Here is a 23,047-nt window from a genome sequence, read left to right on the forward strand (position 1 = left end):
GTAAGTAAATACTGCTGCTACTGCTGTTTATTATCTATGCATAGTCACTTTACCCCTACCTATATGTACAAATTACCTCAACTAACCTGTACCCCCACACATTGACTCAGTACCGGTACCGCCTGTATATAGCCTCGTTATTTTATTATGTTACTTCATATTTTATTTTTTACTTTAGTTTATTTGTAAATATTGTCTTACCTCTATTTCTTGAACTGCGTTGTTGGTTAAGGACTTGTAAGTATTTGGTGCATGTGACAAATACATTTTGATTTAATTTGATAAGTGTAAGTGTAAATATAGATAAGCGGGTTTTATGCTTTGTTTTTTGGTATTCTATTCCCTTCTGAAAACAATACCTGCAAATGTATGCTGCAGTATTCCAAACTCATTTTGTGTTAAGTTCCCTCCTGTCTGTTTGAAATACGATGGTTATAGGTAAGGTCTCTGCAATTTTGCACCCTGTAAAGGCTGTTTCGCAGATGGAAGATGTCACTTGTGTGTGTAAATGATCCCTAGATTCCCAATAATAAAATCCCTGAATGTGATGTCCTAGATATGATGATGACTCACGTCTGTCAGAAACACTTGTCTCCAAGTGAATCATTCCTGGTTCTTTGTCCAAACCCAGTTTTGACCTGTGGGGAGAGGAGAGACAACTGAGGAACATTGCAAGTCAGAACATTTTTTCAAATAAGATATGTGCATTATATGGTAATACCTTATGTTTGGATTTATAATAGTATCAGTTAATTTATGATAGAATCTCAACATTTTCATCAATGACATGTACATTTAGCTCATGATCTAGATATGATCGGTTCATTGAAGAGCATAGGTGTGCCTAAATAAATAATCAGTTCAACAAGATGAAGAAAGGCACGCTGACATCAAACTGTACGGGAAACATGAATAATCATTCTGTTGGTTCTCATCTATTCCAAAAGGATCCTGTGAACAAAAACAGCACTTCACAGTCATAAAAAGTGAGAGACAGAGAAATTAATCAAAAACAGAACTCAGAACAGAGATATTAATTTACAAATGTCAACCCCTCTGTTCAATCATGCTAGTTCTACCTTTCTATTAAAACGTCAGCTTCCTTGAGAGGACAAAGTCATGTCGGAAGACATTTGACGGATGACAATATTTGGGATTTCCATTTTGATTCAATTAAAGTATAATAGGGAACCTAGCTGCTTGAAATGGCTGAAAAAAATAACAGCGACAACAAAAATTTCCCGTAAACATGGCCCTGTCAATCACTTGGCCTGTGGGGTAATTCAGAGGGAAGGTGCCTCAGAGCCATTTCCTCCTTTTTCAATAGAGCCTCAACTGGGAGGCAGCGGTTAAGTGCGGAGTGACAAGAGTGACCACTTGTTGTATAAATAGCAGCTATTGTGGAAGAAAATGGGTTTCTCCTCATTTTCTATACTGTGTCAGTGTCTGAGCCATAATAAAAAAGGTCCCATCCTGCTTCCCTCAGCACTCTGTAATTGCCTTGCTGCTCCATCTATTTTAATGGACTTTCTGTCAAATACTTCATCCTCTTCTATTGGAGAACAGCAGCCCCATGTTCTTAAACAGGTTCCTTATATGTTCCTCTACCACTATGGACTGTATGGACTACATGCTTGCATTGTGTGATCTATAAGGCTTGTTAACAGGTTGATGGTGTAAATCTGCCAATGCGAGTCTACTGTTAACAGTAGATAAACTGCAGTTATGTGGAGCAGCAAAACATATGAAAAGTTAAATGAACTGAAGATATGAGCTGTATTTTCTCCTTGCTGAAATATGCATGCCCTACCTGAATTTAATATTCATACCACAAACAAAACAGATATATGTTTGGTAGGAGGGTGTACACCTTTGTTTGCCTCAGAGAGGACAGTTTTATAATTGATGGCAATAATAGCAGGATCATAGAAGTTGTAAACAACAAAGAAATATAGAATAGATACGTAAACCCAAGCCATCTAAAGTAAACCTCTAAATCAAACATTTCATCAATAATATAAAAAGGAGGGCCTCCCGAGTGGTACTAGCTGTGCCACAAGAGATCCTGGTTTGAGTCCAGGGTCTGTCGCAGCCGGCCGTGACCGGGAGACCCATGGGGCGGCGCACAATTGGCCCGTCATCCGGGTTAGGGGAGGGTTTGGCCAGCAGGGATGTTCTTGTCCCATCGCGCACTAGCGACTCCTGTGGCGGGCCGGGCGCAATGCACGCTGACAAGGTCGCCAGGTGTACAGTGTTTCCTCCGACACATTGATGCAGCTGGCTTCCGGGTTAAGCGGGCATTGTGTCAAGAAGCAGTGCGGCTTGGCTGGGTTGTGTTTCGGAGGACAGACGGCTCTCAACCTTCACCTCTCTCGAGTCCGTACGGGAGTTGCAGCGATGGAACAAGACTATAACTACCAATTGGATAACACTCTGTTAAAAAAATTTAACATTTGATGAATGGAATTGAAAGCAACAATTTTCTAAATAATCCATACAGTACAACCTGTACAGAAACCTCCATGCAAACTGGTATCAATTCATCGTATACCTGTAACTAATTAAAAAGCTAATGTGTTACTCAATATTGCATCCAGCTCTACTCTGGTATCAACTCCATCAGGAAAACTTAGGGCAAATATATGAACTGTTCAGAACAAGAGACCAATAATGACTTTACTTCGATGATACATTGCTTCCACTGCATCTTTCTTTGGCTCCTGTCTTGGGCTAAAAAGCACTTGATCATCATTTGTTCCCAAGTGATACAGTTTGTGAAAAAAGTTTTAGTCAAGTTTTGGCCCAATATTAGTAAATGTGAAATATGACCTAATTCATGTATTTTAATTGACTCATCCACTTTAAGAGATGACGTTGTCCTAATGGCATTATTTTTAAAAATGTTAAAAGCTGCCCGATCACCCAATAAGTATTGATCTCCCTTGCCCCCTTTTAAATATAAATTATTTTGTGATTACACATATTCATAGTATCGTTATCTGGCAACAGGGACTACTGCATTAAGCTACTGTATGTCATGGCAAATAATGTAGATTAGTGACAAGTACTAAATACAGTATTTCTTAATCACAACTGTTGGACCTTAATAAAAGAGTGTAAGAATATCTATTTAAACTATTCATGTGTTCATCAGGACCATAATTGTACATACTATATGCCATGTATTGAGTTCAACTCAGGTACCGGCAGAAGACTAAATTCAATACGACAATTCTGATAGGCTATCAGTTCAGAATACTGTCAGTAGAGGAAGGAATGGTACTTTTAATGAAATTTTAGTACTACTACTTGAAGAATGTGTCCAAAGATGGTGGAAAAGACTGATTTATACTCTCACCAGTAAAATCTGTTGGGGACCACACTGTCATGTACGAGCTGCCATCGTCTTCCAAATTCAACAGAGACGTAGAGCTGAAAGAAAAGAACATCCAAGAGTTTGAGAAAATCTGAAGAGAAAACATGTAATAATATTCCAGAGTTCAAACTAAGAGTTAAAATGAAGAAAATGTCAGACCTGGAGAATTCTCTTTCCCTCTATTTTAGGGACTGTCATGTAAGTCTAATGGAGGCCCATACAAAATGTTAATTATATTGACATGTTTTTTCCCCCTTTTTGCAATTTAGAGCACTTTGTTTGAATGTTTTTGTTGAGTGCTGTACAGTTGAAGCTTTAAAGAAGATTTGAAAATAGTACTTTATATTTGAAATACACTTTCAAAGAGTTTCTATTATGACAGGCTCGTTTGGATCAGCTTCTCCCAGTGGTACCTCTCTACCTCCATAGGATTTGTTCCTAATTGACAGCGACACACTTAACCATCAGTATAATCCCTTTGCATTATGCTATTGAGCTCCCTCTTTTAGCAGAGTAGGGCTGTTATCCAAGCTCTCGAAAGACATGTCATCCATCCTGTTATAACAGGCAACTCTTTTTAGAGTTCAGGCTAATTCATAATGATAAGACTTCTACATCATCTGAGAGCACATCACACATACTATTTTACAATACAATCATTTTCTACAGTACTATTGCACTGTACAATACAGCAAACAACTCAATGTATGTAAAAATAGAAATTGGTGCTTTCCCCTCTGGGAGAAGGTAATGCTAATGCAAGAACAAGAACAAGCTTACATGTAGAGCACACAGCTACCATTGAAGTAAACATCTTGTTAAAGTCAATAGACTCACTGACATTAACAAGACCCTTGGCTCAATCAATCAATTTGTGTGTGTGCTTTCTCGCCCCTCCTCACTCCTCAGTTCTAATTGACAGGAGTCTCTTACCTTCTGGTCGTGGCTGTAAGCCAGGATCCAGTCCTCCTGCTCGGGGTGGAAGAGGAGGCTGAGGATGTCGAAGGCTAAGTGGTACCTCTGATAGGATGCGCCCTCGTCAAAGCTAATGAGCAGGCTGCTCTCCACCTCAGGGTCGGTCAGTAACATGATCTGAGATGAGAGAGGACAGGTCAGGAGATGAGGAGGGAGAGTTATCCTCCTGCTATGACAGCATCCAAAAGGCATTAGGTGTGCTGTCTATTAGGTCTGCTGTATATTCTGAGGGTGCAAACCATTTTATATAAACGGAGATGATATTAGTAGTAATTCAAATAAAAATGCTGCCACACAAGAGAGTATGAATAAGATTGATATTAGCTCCAAAATCTAACAGGCATGTATGTATGTGTTTTATAAATCACAACATTTAGCAAAGATTATTATTATTATCCATTCATGTTCATAATGATTAAACTTGATAATTCTACTATTGTTAAGAGTTTTAAGGACATGACAGATATGGTTATGGTAAGGTACATGTATGAGGACGTACCTTTCGTTTGTTATTCGGACTCACGTACAAGTAGCTTAGTATGGTTTTTGGCCCGACCTTTTCATCAAGTTTCTCATACGTGGTTCCATAGTCTGTTGACCTAGAATTCAATTAGGGGATTAACTAAATGAGTTATTCTACTGTTAAAGCGTGAGTCTGAGAGCACAGAGCAATATCAATAATAATACCTATGGTTTAGTACAGTGACGGTATCATTAGGCTTTCGCAGGCAAGCAGAAAATTGGAACTGGAACGACGTAATTTGCTAGTTGAATGGAGAATTGTTCAATTATAATAATAAACATGGATATATGTATGACAGACTACGCAAGGGAATTATATGATTTGTAGTTCATCTAAAACATGTGTCCTAAAACATTGACACCACAATATACATTACAAATGCCTACCCTGTTTCTCACTAACATTCAAAACCAAGCTTGATAACAACTGTGTTGGAGTTGGAGACAGTTACGTAATAATATTAGAAAAGCTACTCCAGAAGCATGTGTATTTCACATTGCCATCTGGTATATTCTGGATGTCAGAAATATTTCAAGTTTAACCCTCCTGTTGTGTTCGTTTCATGTTAATTTATTCTGTGTTCCCAGTCCAAAATGACCGCCCCATTATAGCTGATTATAAATCCATAATAATACATATATTATCACCTAATGTTGTGTTAGATCTTTTTATCAACTTAAGTTCTTGTGAACATTACAAGTTTTGAACTTCTATTTGCTATTTATGGCCTGTAGGCCTCATTGACCTGAGCTCATACAACTTGGACTCTCCTTCTCACCAGTGTCATGATCAAAGATATGATCAAGAGCCTCACATACAGTATATCGTTTGGTCATTGTGCTGCCACAGAATGAATTGTGATCAAGACCTCAAAAAAGCTTTATATACCAGAGCTGCTAGAAAAATTCTTTATATTATTGAAACAATGTTGCGATTGTTTGTGAGAATGCCAACAGGTGTGGTTCCCGTGGGGGAAAGATTCTATTGGGGAAAGGTTCCGGTGGGGGTTGCCATGGAAGCCAAGAAGGGGAGTGAGGTGTGTGCTCAAACACAAATGCATGTTGGGGTCTGGGAGAGGAAGTGTGTCCATCTGATGAATGGGCATGTGCCTGAACTCAATTTTATACACTAATTGTAGTCTCACCCATTCATTTCTAATGACCGGTCATTTTTGACCGGGAACAACCCAGGTGTACAAAAGTAAAATAAAACACCCAAAATTTAATGAAAATCATCAAAATGTTCAGATGCCCTGTGTGGATGTCACGCCCTGACCATAGTAAGCTGTTTTTTTCTCTGTGTTGGTTGGGGCGTGATAGTGACTTGGGTGGTCATCTAGGTGTTTTTTGTATTTCTATGGTGGCCTGATATGCTGTTTATCGTTGTCTCTGATTGGGGATCATATTTAGGTAGCCATTTCCCCATTAGTATTCGTGGGATCTTGTCTACATTGAGTTGCCTGAGTGCACACCTGTAGCTTCACGTTTCGTTTATGCTTTATTGTTTTGGTGAGTTTCAGTTTATTAAAAATATGTGGGACTCTATTCACGATGCGCCTTGGTCGACTCATTTCAACGATCGTGACAGTGGACAAAGTCATGGAACCTTATGACAATCAGATTAAATTAACTATATTTTTCAGAGAGAAAACTTGTAAATCAGTCCAATTCGACCGGAACACAGCAGAAGGGTTAATATGCTACATTCAGGAACATACATTACAACACTAGTTTGCAATATTTGAACACAATGTTCCCAGTGTACTGTCTCTGTTTCTTATCTCCCTGCTTCCCAGTCTCTTATACACTTGTATAACCAACATGCAACATTCAAATGGACCATTCGTTTTTCCTAAGCATGTGATAGGCAATCACTCGGGCCCATGGTCACATGATCAAGAGCAACTCTTGGTCCTGAACATGAACATGGAAGCCAGACCGAGATGAATTGAACCCCTCCTTACCTCCATAGAGAGCTCTCTGTGACACTGCCAAGGCTGAAGTCAAAGTACTTCGTCAGCATTAGAATCACCTACAAAACAGAACAAAGTTCCCATCTCAGCGTACAGTTTTAGAAAATACTAGTAATAGACAACCCTCTGTTAAGGTAACACGTCTGTGCATCATTTCATCTGGTACTATGGTGGCACTTGAAGTAATGGGTGAATGGGCACACACTGGTTAAATCCACGTTGTTTCCACATTATTTCAATGAAATTACATTGAGCCAACATGGAATAAACGTTGAATTGACATCTGTGCCCAGTGGGGAGTTGCCTACTTTGCATTCTTTCCCTATTGAGGTGGTAAATAAGCCTAAAATACAAAATAAGGGAGAAAATAAACTTTTGACAACCTCATCTTCAAACTTACAAATGTTGTTATTTTTATCATTGGAAGCGGTTTGAGCAGGATGGCCTTAGGAGGTGTGTATCATACATTTTACAACAGCAGCTAGCAACACATCAGCCTTAATATGGACGCTTGTGTCAACAGCCACACACATAAACAAAACCCAAATAAACTTCTGAGGACTTGTCAAGGCATAATTTTGCATGAGGATGGTGCATCTTCTGTACAAAGGTAAATCAGGGAAAATGCACTATGTTGTGCTTTTTTAGGGCTCAGCGGGATTCTTCCATGGCAAACACTACCAACGGTGGTCTATAAATAAATGAATGAATAAGTAAACAATGCATCTATCGTTCATCCTAGGCACAGCAAGACTCTCCTCGTAAATATCATGGACATCATTTTTGAGGAGATCGTAAAGAACACCATTGTTATATGGCTGTTATACAAGCCTTTACTTAATAGGTATTAAGACACATAAATTGCGAGGTGTCACGTAAATTGTTCCAGATGTTAACGCATGGCTCTCTGTGGACAGGTCTATTTTCCCCATTGTAATTTGAAAGGATAAACTATTTTCCTATTCAGCGTTTGTTTGAACCTAAATCAAAGTCTGTGTATCACTTCATTAAAATTATATAAGCCAATGTTAACAGATTGATATTTCTCTTTCCCTCCGCACTAGATACTTGACAAGACAATAAGGAAAAATACCATTTGAAAACATGCAAAATTATGCAACAGTCTCAATGGTTCATTGCATAAGAAACCAGTGTAAAGGTCTTCTACTGCTTGGAGACGACCTCTCTTCTGGGACCATTTTTCTTCCCAATTGTACCCATTTATTTTCTTTGTTATTTGGCCTTTTAGTTGATACAATAAATCAAGAAATGTGGTTATTTTCATAAAAACGTGTATATATTGTGGTTGGCCAAAGTGTGGTGAGGAATAATCTCAGTGCCTTGTAAACACAGCAGCAATATAGAACCCTGCAGATTGGGAAGTAGAGATTAATGGTCTACCAATAACATGGCCTTTATAACTTCCAAAAGTCCCAATCTGTTGGACATTGTCATACACAATAAATGACCTAGAGCAGTTTGGAAAGTAGAGCCAATTACTTCCTGTCTCCTGGATAGTCATTAATTTAACCATTTACTTGGAGAAGGTCCAGTGGAAGTCTCAAATCATTTGCACCCCCTCAAGTGCCAGCTGTAAAACTTGAGGTGTTCGGCTAGTGTTGAAAGTACACGCTGAAGCTCTCTAAATGTTGTCAATATTTAATGTACCAGGCATCAATATACATAGATACTTAATTTTGTAGATTGTTCTGTACAGAGGGTATGGGCTGGGTACTTACTTGCTATCTTACTGTAGCCATAAACATTAGTGTTAGAGAGAGTCATGAAGAAACTCTGAACCCCCAAGAGCAATACAAACCTATTAAAATCACCAATGCTCTGAAGCTAAAATGTGTAGATGAGGGATTTGGTTGGGGTAAAGATACATTACAAATTCCTAGATAAAAAAGGGCATGGCAGGAATGATACTTTATCAGTTTGCTAAATAAGTGCACAGATCCATCCCTTCCACATCTTGACAAAGATGAGATGTTAGAAAGCTTTTAACATGTCGAACACTCATCATGCCATGTTAGCGACAAAGGTCTCCCAAAAAATCATGTGACATAGGAGAATAAGAAAAATGATTTCCAAGCCCTGTGTAAATCTCAACCCTTTTAGAGTGAATGCATTGGTATGAATCTGATCATTATTGAGGCATGAAAGGGGTTTTATAGTGAATTAAAAGAGCTTAGTATGAGGAGATTACCGCGGTGCAATGAAGGCATTGTATTAAGACGGTTGGAGGGATAGAGGGTGGAGATGGGAACTTTCTATTAGTGAAGGATGAGGAGCACCTGAAAGAGACAAATTGAATGCAAGACAGACTATACATTACGATTCATTCCCAGACTCAGTGACTCCCTGATCCAGCCTTATCAGCTTCAGGAATTAAGTTACCTCATCAATAAAACTGTCGACATATTTACCCACTGCAATTAAATAGATGGATGACTGCATAAAAGCAATTGTTACCCAAGTAACTGATCAGAATATTAATAGGGTAGTTTTCTATTTGTACCCTATAAATGGAAAAGCACAACTAACACATTACCCTTTTTGGCTTTTAAGAGTTTATCTCACAAACTATTTCCACTATTACAACACTAATGATGCTGATGAAACAAGCCAGCTCAAGTCTCGCCCTCATGTTCACCCCTTACTGTACAGATGTGAATTGTTACACTGCAGTCACAATACAATTTAGTGCTTAATTGCAATTGAGTAGACACCCGCATTCTTAGAAATGTACAGTACATTTTGGCAAATGAATATAAGATTTAAATTAGCATATGCGGTCCAACACAATAAGTCTAAAGAATTGTGACAGATTCCCTGGGAGCGGAGCAGGTGTTAACTTTCAAACAGATGTTTCTGCTGGTTCATAATGATATTAACATTAAAAGCTATGAATTTTGAAAGTACAGAGTTTCGTATCGTCAGCTATTCATACAGCTATATGTGAAAATCTGACTTATTTACTGTGTTTTACTGGGTGAACCTCCTTTTGTAAGAATAAAATACATAAACAATACTTTCTGTTTCCAGCTATGTCTGTTGGTACAAGCAAAAGCATGTGAATCTCAGTGCTCTCTACCATACAACCTCAACATGTATTATTGGCTTGCTTTTGTCCGCCACGTCAATTTATATCTCTTTATTCACACAGACATTGTTTCCTGGTAGACCAGATGTTAGCTAGGGCTGGATTGTTTGACGTCTGAGCTATTTGCTCTCCCATGGATAACAGGTCAACTGGATCATGAATTATAAGGTGACATCACAGTAGTATATTGCAAAGATAAATGATTTAATGTCCTCGCATGACTCTCATAACCACCAGGATTTTCAAAGCATGCCATACCATGACTGCTAAAGGTAAGATTACTCGACAACAACAGAATACTCTAGATCACGGTCATATCTGCCTCCTCCAACCACATTAGTATCTTCTGACATTCACTACTGTCAACTGTGAGCTTTATCATGAACAAAAGGATATTTGAATATCTGTAAATATGAGAGTAGCTACTCAGGATAAGTAAAACTCTCTGGATTTCTGACATTAACATATTTATTCAGCACATACAGTGGGGAGAACAAGTATTTGACACACTGCCGATTTTGCAGGTTTTCCTACTTCAACTGTGAGAGACGGAATCTAAAACAAAAATCCAGAAAATCACATTGTATGATTTTTAAGTAATTAATTAGCATTTTATTGCATGACATAAGTATTTGATCACCTACCAACCAGTAAGAATTCCGGCTCTCACAGACCTGTTTGTTTTTCTTTAAGAAGCCCTCCTGTTCTCCACTCATTACCTGTATTAACTGCACCTGTTTGAACTCGTTACCTGTATAAAAGACACCTGTCCACACACTCAATCAAACAGACTCCAACCTCTCCACAATGGCCAAGACCAGAGAGCTGTGTAAGGACATCAGGGATAAAATTGTAGACCTGCACAAGGCTGGGATGGGCTACAGGACAATAGGCAAGCAGCTTGGTGAGAAGGCAACAACTGTTGGCGCAATTATTAGAAAATGGAAGAAGTTCAAGATGACGGTCAATCACCCTCGGTCTGGGGCTCCATGCAAGATCTCACCTCGTGGGGCATCAATGATCATGAGGAAGGTGAGGGATCAGCCCAGAACTACACGGCAGGACCTGGTCAATGACCTGAAGAGAGCTGGGACCACAGTCTCAAAGAAAACCATTAGTAACACACTACGCCGTCATGGATTAAAATCCTACAGAGCACGCAAGGTCCCCCTGCTCAAGGCAGCGCATGTCCAGGCCCGTCTGAAGTTTGCCAATGACCATCTGGATGATCCAGAGGAGGAATGGGAGAAGGTCATGTGGTCTGATGAGACAAAATTAGAGCTTTTTGGTCTAAACTCCACTCGCCGTGTTTGGAGGAAGAAGAAAGATGAGTACAACCCCAAGAACACCATCCCAACCGTGAAGCATGGAGGTGGAAACATCATTCTTTGGGGATGCTTTTCTGCAAAGGGGACAGGACGACTGCACCGTATTGAGGGGAGGATGGATGGGGCCATGTATCGCGAGATCTTGGCCAACAACCTCCTTCCCTCAGTAAGAGCATTGAAGATGGGTCGTGGCTGGGTCTTCCAGCATGACAACGACCCGAAACACACAGCCAGGGCAACTAAGGAGTGGCTCCGTAAGAAGCATCTCAAGGTCCTGGAGTGGCCTAGCCAGTCTCCAGACCTGAACCCAATAGAAAATCTTTGGAGGGAGCTGAAAGTCCGTATTGCCCAGCGACAGCCCCGAAACCTGAAGGATCTGGAGAAGGTCTGTATGGAGGAGTGGGCCAAAATCCCTGCTGCAGTGTGTGCAAACCTGATCAAGAACTACAGGAAACGTATGATCTCTGTAATTGCAAACAAAGGTTTCTGTACCAAATATTAAGTTCTGCTTTTCTGATGTATCAAATACTTATGTCATGCAATAAAATGCAAATTAATTACTTAAAAATCATAAAATGTGATTTTCTGGATTTTTGTTTTAGATGCCGTCTCTCACCATTGAAGTGTACCTATGATAACAATTACAGACCTCTACATGCTTTGTAAGTAGGAAAATCGGCAGTGTATCAAATACTTGTTCTCCCCACTGTACATGTAAAACTCCTTCAAACTGGCCTTAACATAAAAAGAAAACATCTACCCTAAACATGTATTACATGTAACAATAATGTTAAACACCAAAATCCAAATGACCGATCATTACATTTGCAACCACAACAGATGTAGGATCTTCATTTGAGCCAGTTTGCCACAGCAGGAACATAATCCTGCGGCAACAGGAAATGTGAAGTATAATGTGGATTGTAATGGACTTGTGTTTTCATGAGGGAAAATCAAGTCTGAATTGTGAAAGTGGAAATTACAAAATTCAGAAGCCTTTTTAAACCTCAAACACAACAAGTTTTCAATTTCCTGCGTTGCGGGAAAGTTCTCCTGCAACACGGTGATCAAATTAAGATCCTGCATCTGCAATTGAATATCCATTTTGATCTCTGTTTCCCTGAATCTCAGTGAACCATATAATGTTAATTGGGTACCAAGAATATATAGTTAGCCACCATGTTAGGGATACGCTGATGCTATCATACTATTAAGAAAAGCCAAAATTAAAGAGGCATTACAAACACCCCTATGGCGGACATTTTTGTTGTTGTTGATTCTTGACGTGATAAATCATCAGAAGCCCCTCACTTCTTCTTTGAATGTATGCTTTTGCCGTAGTAACTCCTCCTTTAAAAGAGCGAAGTGCAGCTGTATCTCCAGCCAGACTATGGCAGCCTGCTGAGCCTAGAAACTTCATCGTGCATGAGGGAACTCTGATCAATGCTGGCAAGATTAGACATCGAGTGGGTTTGTTTTCTACCCAGCCCAAAAGTAGCACCAGCTGAGCAGAGGATGCTTTAAAAAAATACTTTTAACTCATATAAATGCCTTCTGAAATGTGGGTGCTCAGAGATAAAGGTGCAGGGTTGTGTGTGTTCTGTTGACAAAGTCTAAGCTACATCACCAGCAATGACATTTGTTTAACTTTGATATAATTCATGCTAATTAGATGCACATTTTGTTAGAGCTGCAACCAAAGCAAATGTCCATGAAATACCTCTGCTATAAATCTACTTCGGTAATTTGTTTTGAGGTTAGGACATGAGCCATGACCATAGACATTAAAACCAGTAGACAGTGATACAATAGCATCCATGTATTCCTATGGAAAACTCCCGATAGCGCATGAAGCCGGAGGTATTTGACTTTAAAGTACGCCATATTGCTGAATGGGGCTGAATGGCACCAAAAAAATCGTTAAGGATCATGGTGAAAGTGGTCGTAACTAGCAATGGATCATGGTTGATGTAGTCGTTTTCATCCTGCCTGAGAGAGTCAACCTTAAGTCAACCTTAACCTCATAGCCTGCCAGCCTGTGAAAACTCTGTGTCAGCACGTGGTCTTGTGTGACAACAAATGTAGTAGTCAGAATGACTCTTGTATAATGTCCTCAATTTTGCAACCCTACTAGTGACCCTTAGGCGACATGCTGAGGTCTAAAAGCCTACGTTCCCTCTCTGCAGCACACTCAGTGCAGGACTGAGGTCCAACAGAAGTCTCCAAAATATGAGTCACAGAAATACATTGAAGATGTCAACTGAACAACTCTGGTGTTGCTAATGTAACGTTGAGACTGGTAGATTGATGTTGCAAGAGAAAAGGCAAGAATGAGTGCTGATGCAGGTTGATCGTGTAATAATGGTGATGACTTAAAATAGCTAATATAAAGAGGATGATGCATCTAATGCAAAGGGGAAAGTAAAGACTGGTGGAAAAGACATAAAAAGGTGCAAATGTTGCCCTAGCTTCTGTCAATATAATATGCAATATAACATCCCATTTACACCTTTAAATGCATTTTGGGATCACACCTAATGCCATACCCCTTTTTGAGCGTTGGACCAGTAACTGAAAGGTTGCTGGTTCGAATCCCTGAGCTGACTAGGTGAAAAATCTGTCGATGTGCCCTTGAGCAAAGCACCTACCCCTAATTGTTCCTGTAAGTCGCTCTGGATAAGACCATCTGTTAAATGACTAAAATGTCAAATGTAAATGATAGCCATCTGTTCGTGATCAGATCTGGTGAACTAGCAAAGCTTGCATAGCCTCCCTTGTATAGTGATGCATTGGTTGTAACATCCACATGACAATTAAGGAAAGTTGATGGGAGGTAGAGTGTGATCTCACTCATTCTGTATGATCCTAATCCAATGCGAAATGAAGATGAAAAGCATACACGTATTAGAACAATAAAGTATGTACAAAATTATCCAAAATAGAAATGATATAAATGAGATGTGTACTGAATTATATAACACACCCAGGGCCACAGCACTGCTTCAGTTCTAGCATCACCTTAAGAAATAGACTGTTCCACTACAAATGCTGTCTTTGAAGAGAAATCCACAATGGTCTGCTGCATTTGATGCCAATCTAATGAGGGATTAACTCCCATTAGCCTGATATTTTGAGGATAAAGGTTCGGGTTGCTGTTAAGCATTTCTTTTGACAAATGGATTTGTGAGAAGTGTCATGTAAATAGGCTAACAATGGATTGCTTGAACATGTACAGCAGAGGTAAAATAACAAAAATCATTGGACCATGCCTTAATCCTCACATCTACCCTTAATTCCTGGGTCACGCAAAACCTCCACCCACACAAAGACAGACAGACTAAAAGAAACACACTGATCGTGAGTGAGAGTGTTTGTGTGTGAACGTGTATGTGTGAGTAAGTGTGTGTGTGTGTGTGTGTGTGTGTGTGTGTGTGTGTGTGTGTGTGTGTGTGTGTGTGTGTGTGTGTGTGTGTGTGTGTGTGTGTGTGTGTGTGTGTGTGTGTGTGTGTGCGCATGTGTGTGTGTGTGTGTGTGTGTGTGTGTGTGTGTGTGTGTGTGTGTGTGTGTGTGTGTGTGTGTGTGTGTGTGTGTGTGTGTGTGTGTGTGTGTGTGTGTGTGTGTGTGTGTGTGTGTGTGTGTGTGTGTGTGCGCATGTGTGTGCGCATGTGTGTGCGCATGTGTGTTTCCAATTTCGACAATCTAGCTCTTCAGCATCCTCTCATTGAACCGCCTGGTGCACTGGTCTGCACTGCCCACTGCTCTCCCAATGCCTCCCAATGTTTTCCAAGTGCCAGGATTTACACTAGAGGCCTACACACAACTAATTAATTACATATCAGACTCTTCAGAAGACCAAGTCCACCACCTAAAATGAAATTTTAAGAGGCAAAAACATTATAGGCTAACTGTTATACATTCAAAATGATTATGCCATGCGCTATAATGCAAGGATGCATTCATCATTGCCAAATTTCACTTACGCTGCTATTTTGGCCGGACCAATGCACCATGGCTTGGTTATGAGCTGAATCCCCCGTGAGTGCGAATGTAGAACTACTGAGTTTCAACTCATGTTGCCCGGAGGTTGACGCATCTTCACTGTTCCATCGGAATCCGGACCAAGATGTTTTGCTCTCCGCCGTTTGGAAGCTGCGCTTTCGTCGACGGCGAAGGTTCCTCAAACTTGACCCAGCCTTGTTTTTTGATAACTCATGTCTTTTAAGTCTATTTTCTCTTCCAAAACTATTAATTGTATTATGTCTAGTGTTATTGACGGTTACTTTATTGAGGGTGGCAGGTGGCGGCATAGGCCTATCTGTGAGTTTGGAGGTGTTGCCCGAGCCACTTTGATGTTGATAGAGCACTTCAGAACTGTCCACGAGCCGACGTTCTTCTAATCCACGGCTGTATGATTTATTTACAAACGGCTGCTCGGATTCAGGGACTGAACTTCTTCCCTCGCCATCACCGGAGACGCGCGCTAAATATTCCGCAACATTGGCTTTTTTACAGCTGCTTTTAAAGGGGTGACAACCTGGTGACTTCTCTGCAACCCCCACAACTTCATCCTCAGGTCCCTTTCCAAATGGATCAAATCCCACTTTAGAGAGTTCCCGGGGAGCCGGCTTGATAACAGAGAGTTGGCTTGATGGAATGCACCTTATATTCGTTTTCGTCATGTCCAGGGTGGAAGTTAAGGTAAAAAGACACATCCACATAGCAATGAGCCAATGAGGGCAGCAGCCGACGGTTGTTCCCATCCCTCGTTTAGGTTAGTCCGATTTGAATTGTAACCTGAAGATAAATAGACTACTTTTTAGAGTTTGATTATTATCTGCTGAATTGCTTCGGGAACGGAGGTTGCTACAGTGTGCGAAGATACGCTCACAGAAGTAGTAATGCTTACGATGCACCGGAGGAGGAGCTGGCGGTTGGATTCGGTCATGATAGGAGAGAGAATAGCCAGAATCCGACAAGACGTTCATTTGGAGAGAGGAGAAAAGGGAGCTATCCCCTGTACTTTAACATGATAGCAACCCTGATATTAAAGTGGTCTTACTGTTTAGGGGAAGTTATTCTCTGGATAACATGGAAAATGACACATTGAGTATTATTTCAGTCATATTTTCAGTAAGGAGTAGCCTATAAAACATACTGATATATGCATTGTAAATAATGCCCTCAATAGGACCAATTGATGCACATAGGCTGAATGAATGTTGCCCACATTTTCAAAGCAATTTTTGAATTTATTTTTGCACATTTCTGTCTTTGGGACTTTAACTATGTCCATAATGAGTAACACTTTATATTGTCATTAATAAGTCAATAATATACCAATTATAAGGCATGTGTTCATGATTTCGTATTTATTATTAGCCCATTACATTTTCAAACGCAAGTAAGCTATAAAAAACGGGTAAGAGTTATAACATATCATTTATAAGGCATATCTTAATTAACAGTATATAATTTATAAATAATAACGATTTTCACATGACATATTAAAACAGCTGTTCAACATCATTCGATCAATGTCATTCTTACAAATCGATTTACTAATCATTAGCATGGGTCTCGAACCAGCGTCTGTTGCAACGCAGTTTGCACTACGATGCAGTCAGTGCCTTAGACCGTTGCGCCGCCGGGGATGCTCAAGCAACCAGTTTTTCATGCTTATCAATTGGCTTGCACAAAGTATCAAAATACTAAAATACTACACAGGTCGCTTATTAAAGAATTTAAATGTTAATTGTATTTTTTTGCTCACAGAAACAATGAGAAAATATAGAAAATATATATAATGAAATGTTAATTTTATAAAGCAGCCCATACAATCATCTGCCAGAGAGTAGCCCCAATCGGCCCGAGCCCCAAGTAATACATTTGGGTCAGATAACTCTCTCCAGAATCGGCACGAGCCCCAAGTAATACATTTGGGTCAGATAACTCTCCCCGGAATCAGCCCGAGCCCCAAGTAATACATTTGGGCCAGATAACTGACACCGGAATCGGCCCGAGCCCCAAGTAATATATACATTTGGGCCAGATAACTCTCCCCGGAATCAGCCCGAGCCCCAAGTAATACATTTGGGCCAGATAACTGACACCGGAATCGGCCCGAGCCCCAAGTAATATATACATTTGGGCCAGATAACTCACACCGGAATCGGCCCGAGCCCCAAGTAATACATTTGGGCCAGATAACTCACACCGGAATCGGCCCGAGCCCCAAGTAATATATACATTTGGGCCAGATAACTCACACCGGAATCGGCCCGAGCACCAAGTAATATATACATTTGGGCCAGATAACTCTCCCCGGAATCAGCCCGAGCCCCAAGTAATACATTTGGGCCAGATAACTCACACCGGAATCGGCCCGAACCCCAAGTAATATGTACATTTGGGCCAGATAACTCTCCCCGGAATTGGCCCGAGCTCAATCCCCGCATCCTAGCAAGTCCTAGCCGAGTCTGACTATCAGCCGAGTTCCCGACTCTCAGCTGGAATCAGCCCAGATCCATCGTGTTAGCTGGGTAACGTCCTGAAATTCTACACATTTTGCCATGGGGCAAAGAGAAAAATGTGCAGTTTTATAGCTAACCTCATGTTATTCTACATATCTTGCCATGAGGCTGAGCAAAACTTTTACTGTTTTCAATTTTATTTCCTACAATTGTACACATTTTGCCATGGTGCAGAGAGGAAAATGTGCAGTTTTATAGCTAATCTCATTCTATTCTACACGTTTTGCCCTGAGGCTGAGAGAACATTTTGCATTTTTAAAGCTAATTAAAGCTGAAGGCACTGGATTATGACCTGTCTTGTTTGCTAAAAGAACAAATGAAGTAGGCAGTGGCATGGTGCATATAGCCATAGAAGCATAGTGGCATATGCCTCAATGCAGTCATATTCGTGGCTTATTGGGGGTGTGGCTTTCAGTTGCTTATTTCTGACTACCCATCCCATGGGAGTGAATGTGATTCCAGTGCACTGCTAGCTACAGTATGAATTCTATCTGATGGTGTTTGCATGTTTAGGCAAAAAGAAAAATAATGTCCAATTTGGAACACTGACAAGTTGAGAGCATACATTATTTATTTCTTTGCTCAATCTGATTGGGTGGTTCTGGCTCCCCAGTAGGTGGGTCCAGGCCCACCCGTGCCTAAGCGCCCGAGTTAACTTAGAGCAAAGAGCATCAGATATTCAGCAGCAACATTTCTTCAGACAGCGATATGTAGATCATGACTGGGACATTATCCTGCCCTCACCGTGACATTTTCTCTGAACCTTCACCTTAGTTATTGCCATCAGGAATTACAGGTTTGAAATATTGCTGTGAAATACAGTGGGGAGCTCACAGAAAAGTGTGTTTGTTGTGCTGCCATTTCAAAATTGGCCCATGACCTGTTGTCATCTTTGGAAAATGTCCCTTTTGCCAATCTAATTGAGTGTCCAGGGACCTACAACAATGCACTGTCATTGTACCAACACAGCTAAAATAATGAGCAGGTCAGACTCTAAGAACCATCATGCTGTGAGTTACAATTGTCTAACGGTGTGGGGTGCTAATATTATAATTTTATCTTCAGGCTGGCATATTGGTATTCACCTGAATCTCAGTGGGTTGCAATGGAGGTGTGGCCAATCATTTTGCCAGCCTCCTATTCTGGGAAAGTAATACAACATCATTCACTTTATTAGCAGAATAGTAACACATGAAGCTGCAGAAAATATGCTAAAGGATGGCAATACATTGGCCATAGCATACAATATATGAAATCCTTCATACTGTGCAATAAGCTAATTGGATTGAATGCAACATTGGTGCAAACCATTAGAACTCCATTAGATGTGGAAGCCATCCTCACCATGCTAGCTATTTGGTTCTATTCCTGGGTAACATTTAGTCAATAGGAGGAGGTTGGTCTTGACTGATGCCTTAGAGAGTCTCTATATTGATCTGTCCTCCCCATCGCTTTGCTTGAGCCGGGACGTGTTCCTGTTACATGGAAGGGTCAGCAGCACAGGGCCGTCTTTCATTCAGAGCCATTAGCAATGCAGTGTGCACTAGCTCTCTCAATCTGTTTCAGTTATCCTGCATCAGACAAGAAGGAAACCTGCCTAATGCAGATGAATGGTTGATTGGGAATTTCAATCACGCTTAGGCCTGTGTGTATACAAAACACATTTGATCCACTGCTAAAAGTTTTTTTTTATATGACTATTTTTGGGGCGGAAATATACCACAGAACATTAATCAGTGTATTAAAGGTTTCACATGTGTTTAAGTATTTTTAAATGTATGATAAAAAGTCGTGAAATAATGTAGACTGGCAGTATTTATAGAAGAATACATAATAGGAGATTAAATGTTATGTTCCAAGGGCAGTTGAAGGGAACATGAAAAGAAACATGAATTTAACTGCGATCTCGGTTTATCGTGTCATTATCATATATGGGTGTAAGCTTTAATAACTGCTTACATATTAGGCCTACCTGTGGGTGTGCACACACCGTGGCAAAAGGTATGATTGTCTTTCAAGAGAGAGGATCGCTCTAGCTTTGGCTGGCTTTCTGTCACACACACAGACTGAATACAAACTGCATAATTCTCCCTGGCATTGGGGGTAGCATTGAGGAGTTTACCACACCAGTCTCCAGCTTCATTAATAAGTGCATCTACGACTTCATCCCCACAGTGACCGTACGTACATATCCCAACCAGAAGCAATGGATTACAGGCAATATCTGCACTAAAGGCTAGAGCTGCCGATTTCAAGGAGCGGGACACTATTTAATTTATTTATTTCACCTTTATTTTACCAGGTAGGCCAGTTGAGAACAAGTTCTCATTTACAACTGCGACCTGGCCAAGATAAAGTAAAGTAGTGTGACAAAAACAACAACACAGAGTTACACATGGGATAAACAAACGTGCAGTCAATAGCACAATAGAAAACCTGTATACAGTGTGTGCAAATGGAGTAAGGAGGTAAGGCAATAAATAGGCCATAGTGGCAAAGTAATTACAATTAATCCAGATACCTATAAGAAATCCCACTTCGACCAAACGACAAGCCATCAAACAGGCAAAGCATCAATACAGAACTAAGATGGAGTCCTATTACGCCGGCTCTGATGCTCTTCGGATGTGGCAGGGCTTGCAAACTATCATGAATTACAAAGGGAAACTCAGCCGTGAGCTGCCCAGTGACGCAAACCTACCAGACAAGCTAAATGCCTTCTATGCTTGCTTCGAGGCAAGCAACACTGGACAATGCATGAGAGCACCATTTGTTCCAGACAACTGTGTGATCATGCTCTCCGCAGCCAATGTGAGTAAGCACTATAACAGGTTAACATTCACAAGGCCTGATTACAAGGATGTGTACTCAGAGCATGCGCTGACCAGCTGGCAAGTGTCTTCACTGACATTATCGAACTCTCCCTGACCCAGTCTGTAATACCTACATGTTTCAAGCAGACCACCATAGTCCCTATGCCCAAGAACATCAAAGTAACCTGTCTAAATGACTGTCGCCCCATATCACTCACATCTGTAGCCATGAAATGCTCTCCTCACTGGTGCCACTCAGGGGTGTGTGCTTAGTCCCCTCCTGTACTCCCTGTTCACCCACGACTGCGTGGCCGCACACTACTACAACACCATTATTACGTTTTCTGACCACCGAAACCGGTGAGACAGCCTACAGGGAGGAGGTCAGAGACCTTGCAGTGTGTTGCCAGGAAAACAACCTCTCCCTCAATGTCAGCAAGACAAAGGAGCTGATTGTGTACTACAGAAAATGGAGGGCTGAGCATACCCCCATTCACATTGGCAGGGCTATAATGGAACGGGTCGAGAGCTTCAAGTTCCTCGGTGTCCACATCACTAAGGATCTATCATGGTCCACACACACCAACACAGCCGTGAAGAGGGCACAACAACGTCTCTTCCCCCTCAGGAGGTTGAAAAGATTTGGCCTGGGCCTACATATCCTCAAAAGGTTATTCAGCTGCACCATTGAGAGCATTTTGACTGGCTGCATGACTGCTTGGTATGTCAACTGCTTGGCATCCAACCGCAAGGCACTAGAGAGTGTAATGCGTACAGCCCAGTACATCACTGGGGTCGAGCTCCCTGACATCTAGTACCTCTATACCAGGCGGTGTCAGAGGAATTATCTATCCTTTTGCCTAGTCACTCTATGCCTCCTAGTTATATGTACATATCAGTGGAGGCTGCTGAGGGGAGAACGGCTTACTTTTCTACTATTTCTCAATTTTCTTTCTCTCTGCATTGTTGGAAATGCCCGTAAGTAAGCATTTTACTGTTAGTCTACACCTGTTGTTTGTGAAGCATATGACTAACACTATTTTATTTTATTTTATCTTAAATTGTTAATTTGCAGACTTGTGAGCATGCCCTGCAGAATGCACTCTTAGGAGAAAAGATGGATCCTAGCTGTTGATTTCCCCTGTTAGTTAAATTGAACATCCTTTGTAGAATTGTAGCCTATATTCAAGGTCTCTTCCTCTGTCTAGAAATAGCTTCAATTGTTAGCTTCCCTCTTACACCTTTCTGTAACAAAGGCGATGCAAAAGAGGAGAAAAGAAACATAGCATTCGTCCAAACAGAAGATGACAAGACAAAAAGGCAATGAAGGATGAAATGCCAGGGCATTAGTTATGCACAGTGTCCACCCCGCCTCCCCTATGCTCCAACAAACATCTGCCTTTACTGCAGTAGGATCTGTGGCAATGGATCAGACTCAGCATCACCTCCAAAACTCACAGATATCACTCCCATAGGAAGATAATCCTTTTGATCGCAGATTATTACTTATCTAATCCTGTCTTTTCTGTTAGAGGATTGAAAACGAAAAGAAAGTCCATCTGCGGTGTGGGTTGATTGATTCTGTTTTGGTCAGCCGTGCACTGTACTACTATCAGTGTTGAGTTGATGGGTTTTTTCAGCTAGCTCATTTTAGTGATGGACACTTGAGACTTACACTTCAATTAGTACCCACCACACCTCTGGGGCAGCTGAAGAGACGATCGCCTTTTCAACTAATAATTCCAAATACATTACTAAGAGATAAATTGCAAGACAATGCAGGCAGCGGGTTAAGTGTTTTGACCCTTGTAGAATGCTATAGGCCATATCTATTGACGGCACAAATCCTCTGGTCTATTTAGCTGAAGAAGAAGGATATACAATGCAAGCCTTTCAGGTTCAGTGGCTGCTATGATGTTGGTATCACAAACCAGAGAGATGATAGTCTATGCACAAAGAGATCAATTAATTATAAATGTGTTGATATACAGTTTGTACAGATATAAACATCAATGTCGAACCAGTTTAGGATCAATAGATAACAGACAGGTGGATGAATTTCACAGCACATACAGTAACATTTAAAAGGGAATATGATATGAACTTCTGAGAAGCTTATTTTAGAGATAGTGTAATGCAAGAAAAACTAACAGTCTCATTGTGGCCTTTCGCACATATGCTGTCTTCGAGTGTTTGGTCTGTTGCCTTCCGCAGATTAGACGGAGTCCTCTCATCTCTCTGTCCTCCCTCTATTCTCTTCTTTCTGGGTAGAACACAGTCACTCTCTCCCCTCCCTCTCAGTGTCCCAGTAGTAGCAGCTGTGGGAGTTCAATATGATGATAGTGTGATGTACGCCAGCGTCTCTGCTCTCTCTGGGTCCCATTCTTTAAATCAACAGCCACGGGGCTTGTGTTGCTGTTGCTC

The 23,047-nt window shown here is 40.8% G+C and overlaps 1 protein-coding gene across 1 annotated transcript in view; it reads right to left on the reverse strand.

Annotated features, from left to right (window-relative positions):
* LOC120017788 (VPS10 domain-containing receptor SorCS1-like) overlaps positions 1-15,587 on the reverse strand; it is a 51,506-nt gene extending 35,919 nt beyond the window's left edge. The window contains exons 1-6 of the mRNA XM_038960760.1: positions 15,261-15,587; positions 6,838-6,905; positions 4,851-4,950; positions 4,310-4,468; positions 3,359-3,432; positions 574-638 (exon numbers count right to left, since the gene is read on the reverse strand). Of these exons, the coding sequence (XP_038816688.1) occupies positions 574-638; positions 3,359-3,432; positions 4,310-4,468; positions 4,851-4,950; positions 6,838-6,905; positions 15,261-15,587 (793 nt within the window). The remainder of the gene's footprint in view (positions 1-573; positions 639-3,358; positions 3,433-4,309; positions 4,469-4,850; positions 4,951-6,837; positions 6,906-15,260) is intronic.
* Positions 15,588-23,047: the final 7,460 nt, after the last annotated feature.

The sequence above is a fragment of the Salvelinus namaycush genome, chromosome 22, assembly GCF_016432855.1.
Source record: "Salvelinus namaycush isolate Seneca chromosome 22, SaNama_1.0, whole genome shotgun sequence".
NCBI classification, from domain to species: domain Eukaryota; kingdom Metazoa; phylum Chordata; class Actinopteri; order Salmoniformes; family Salmonidae; genus Salvelinus; species Salvelinus namaycush.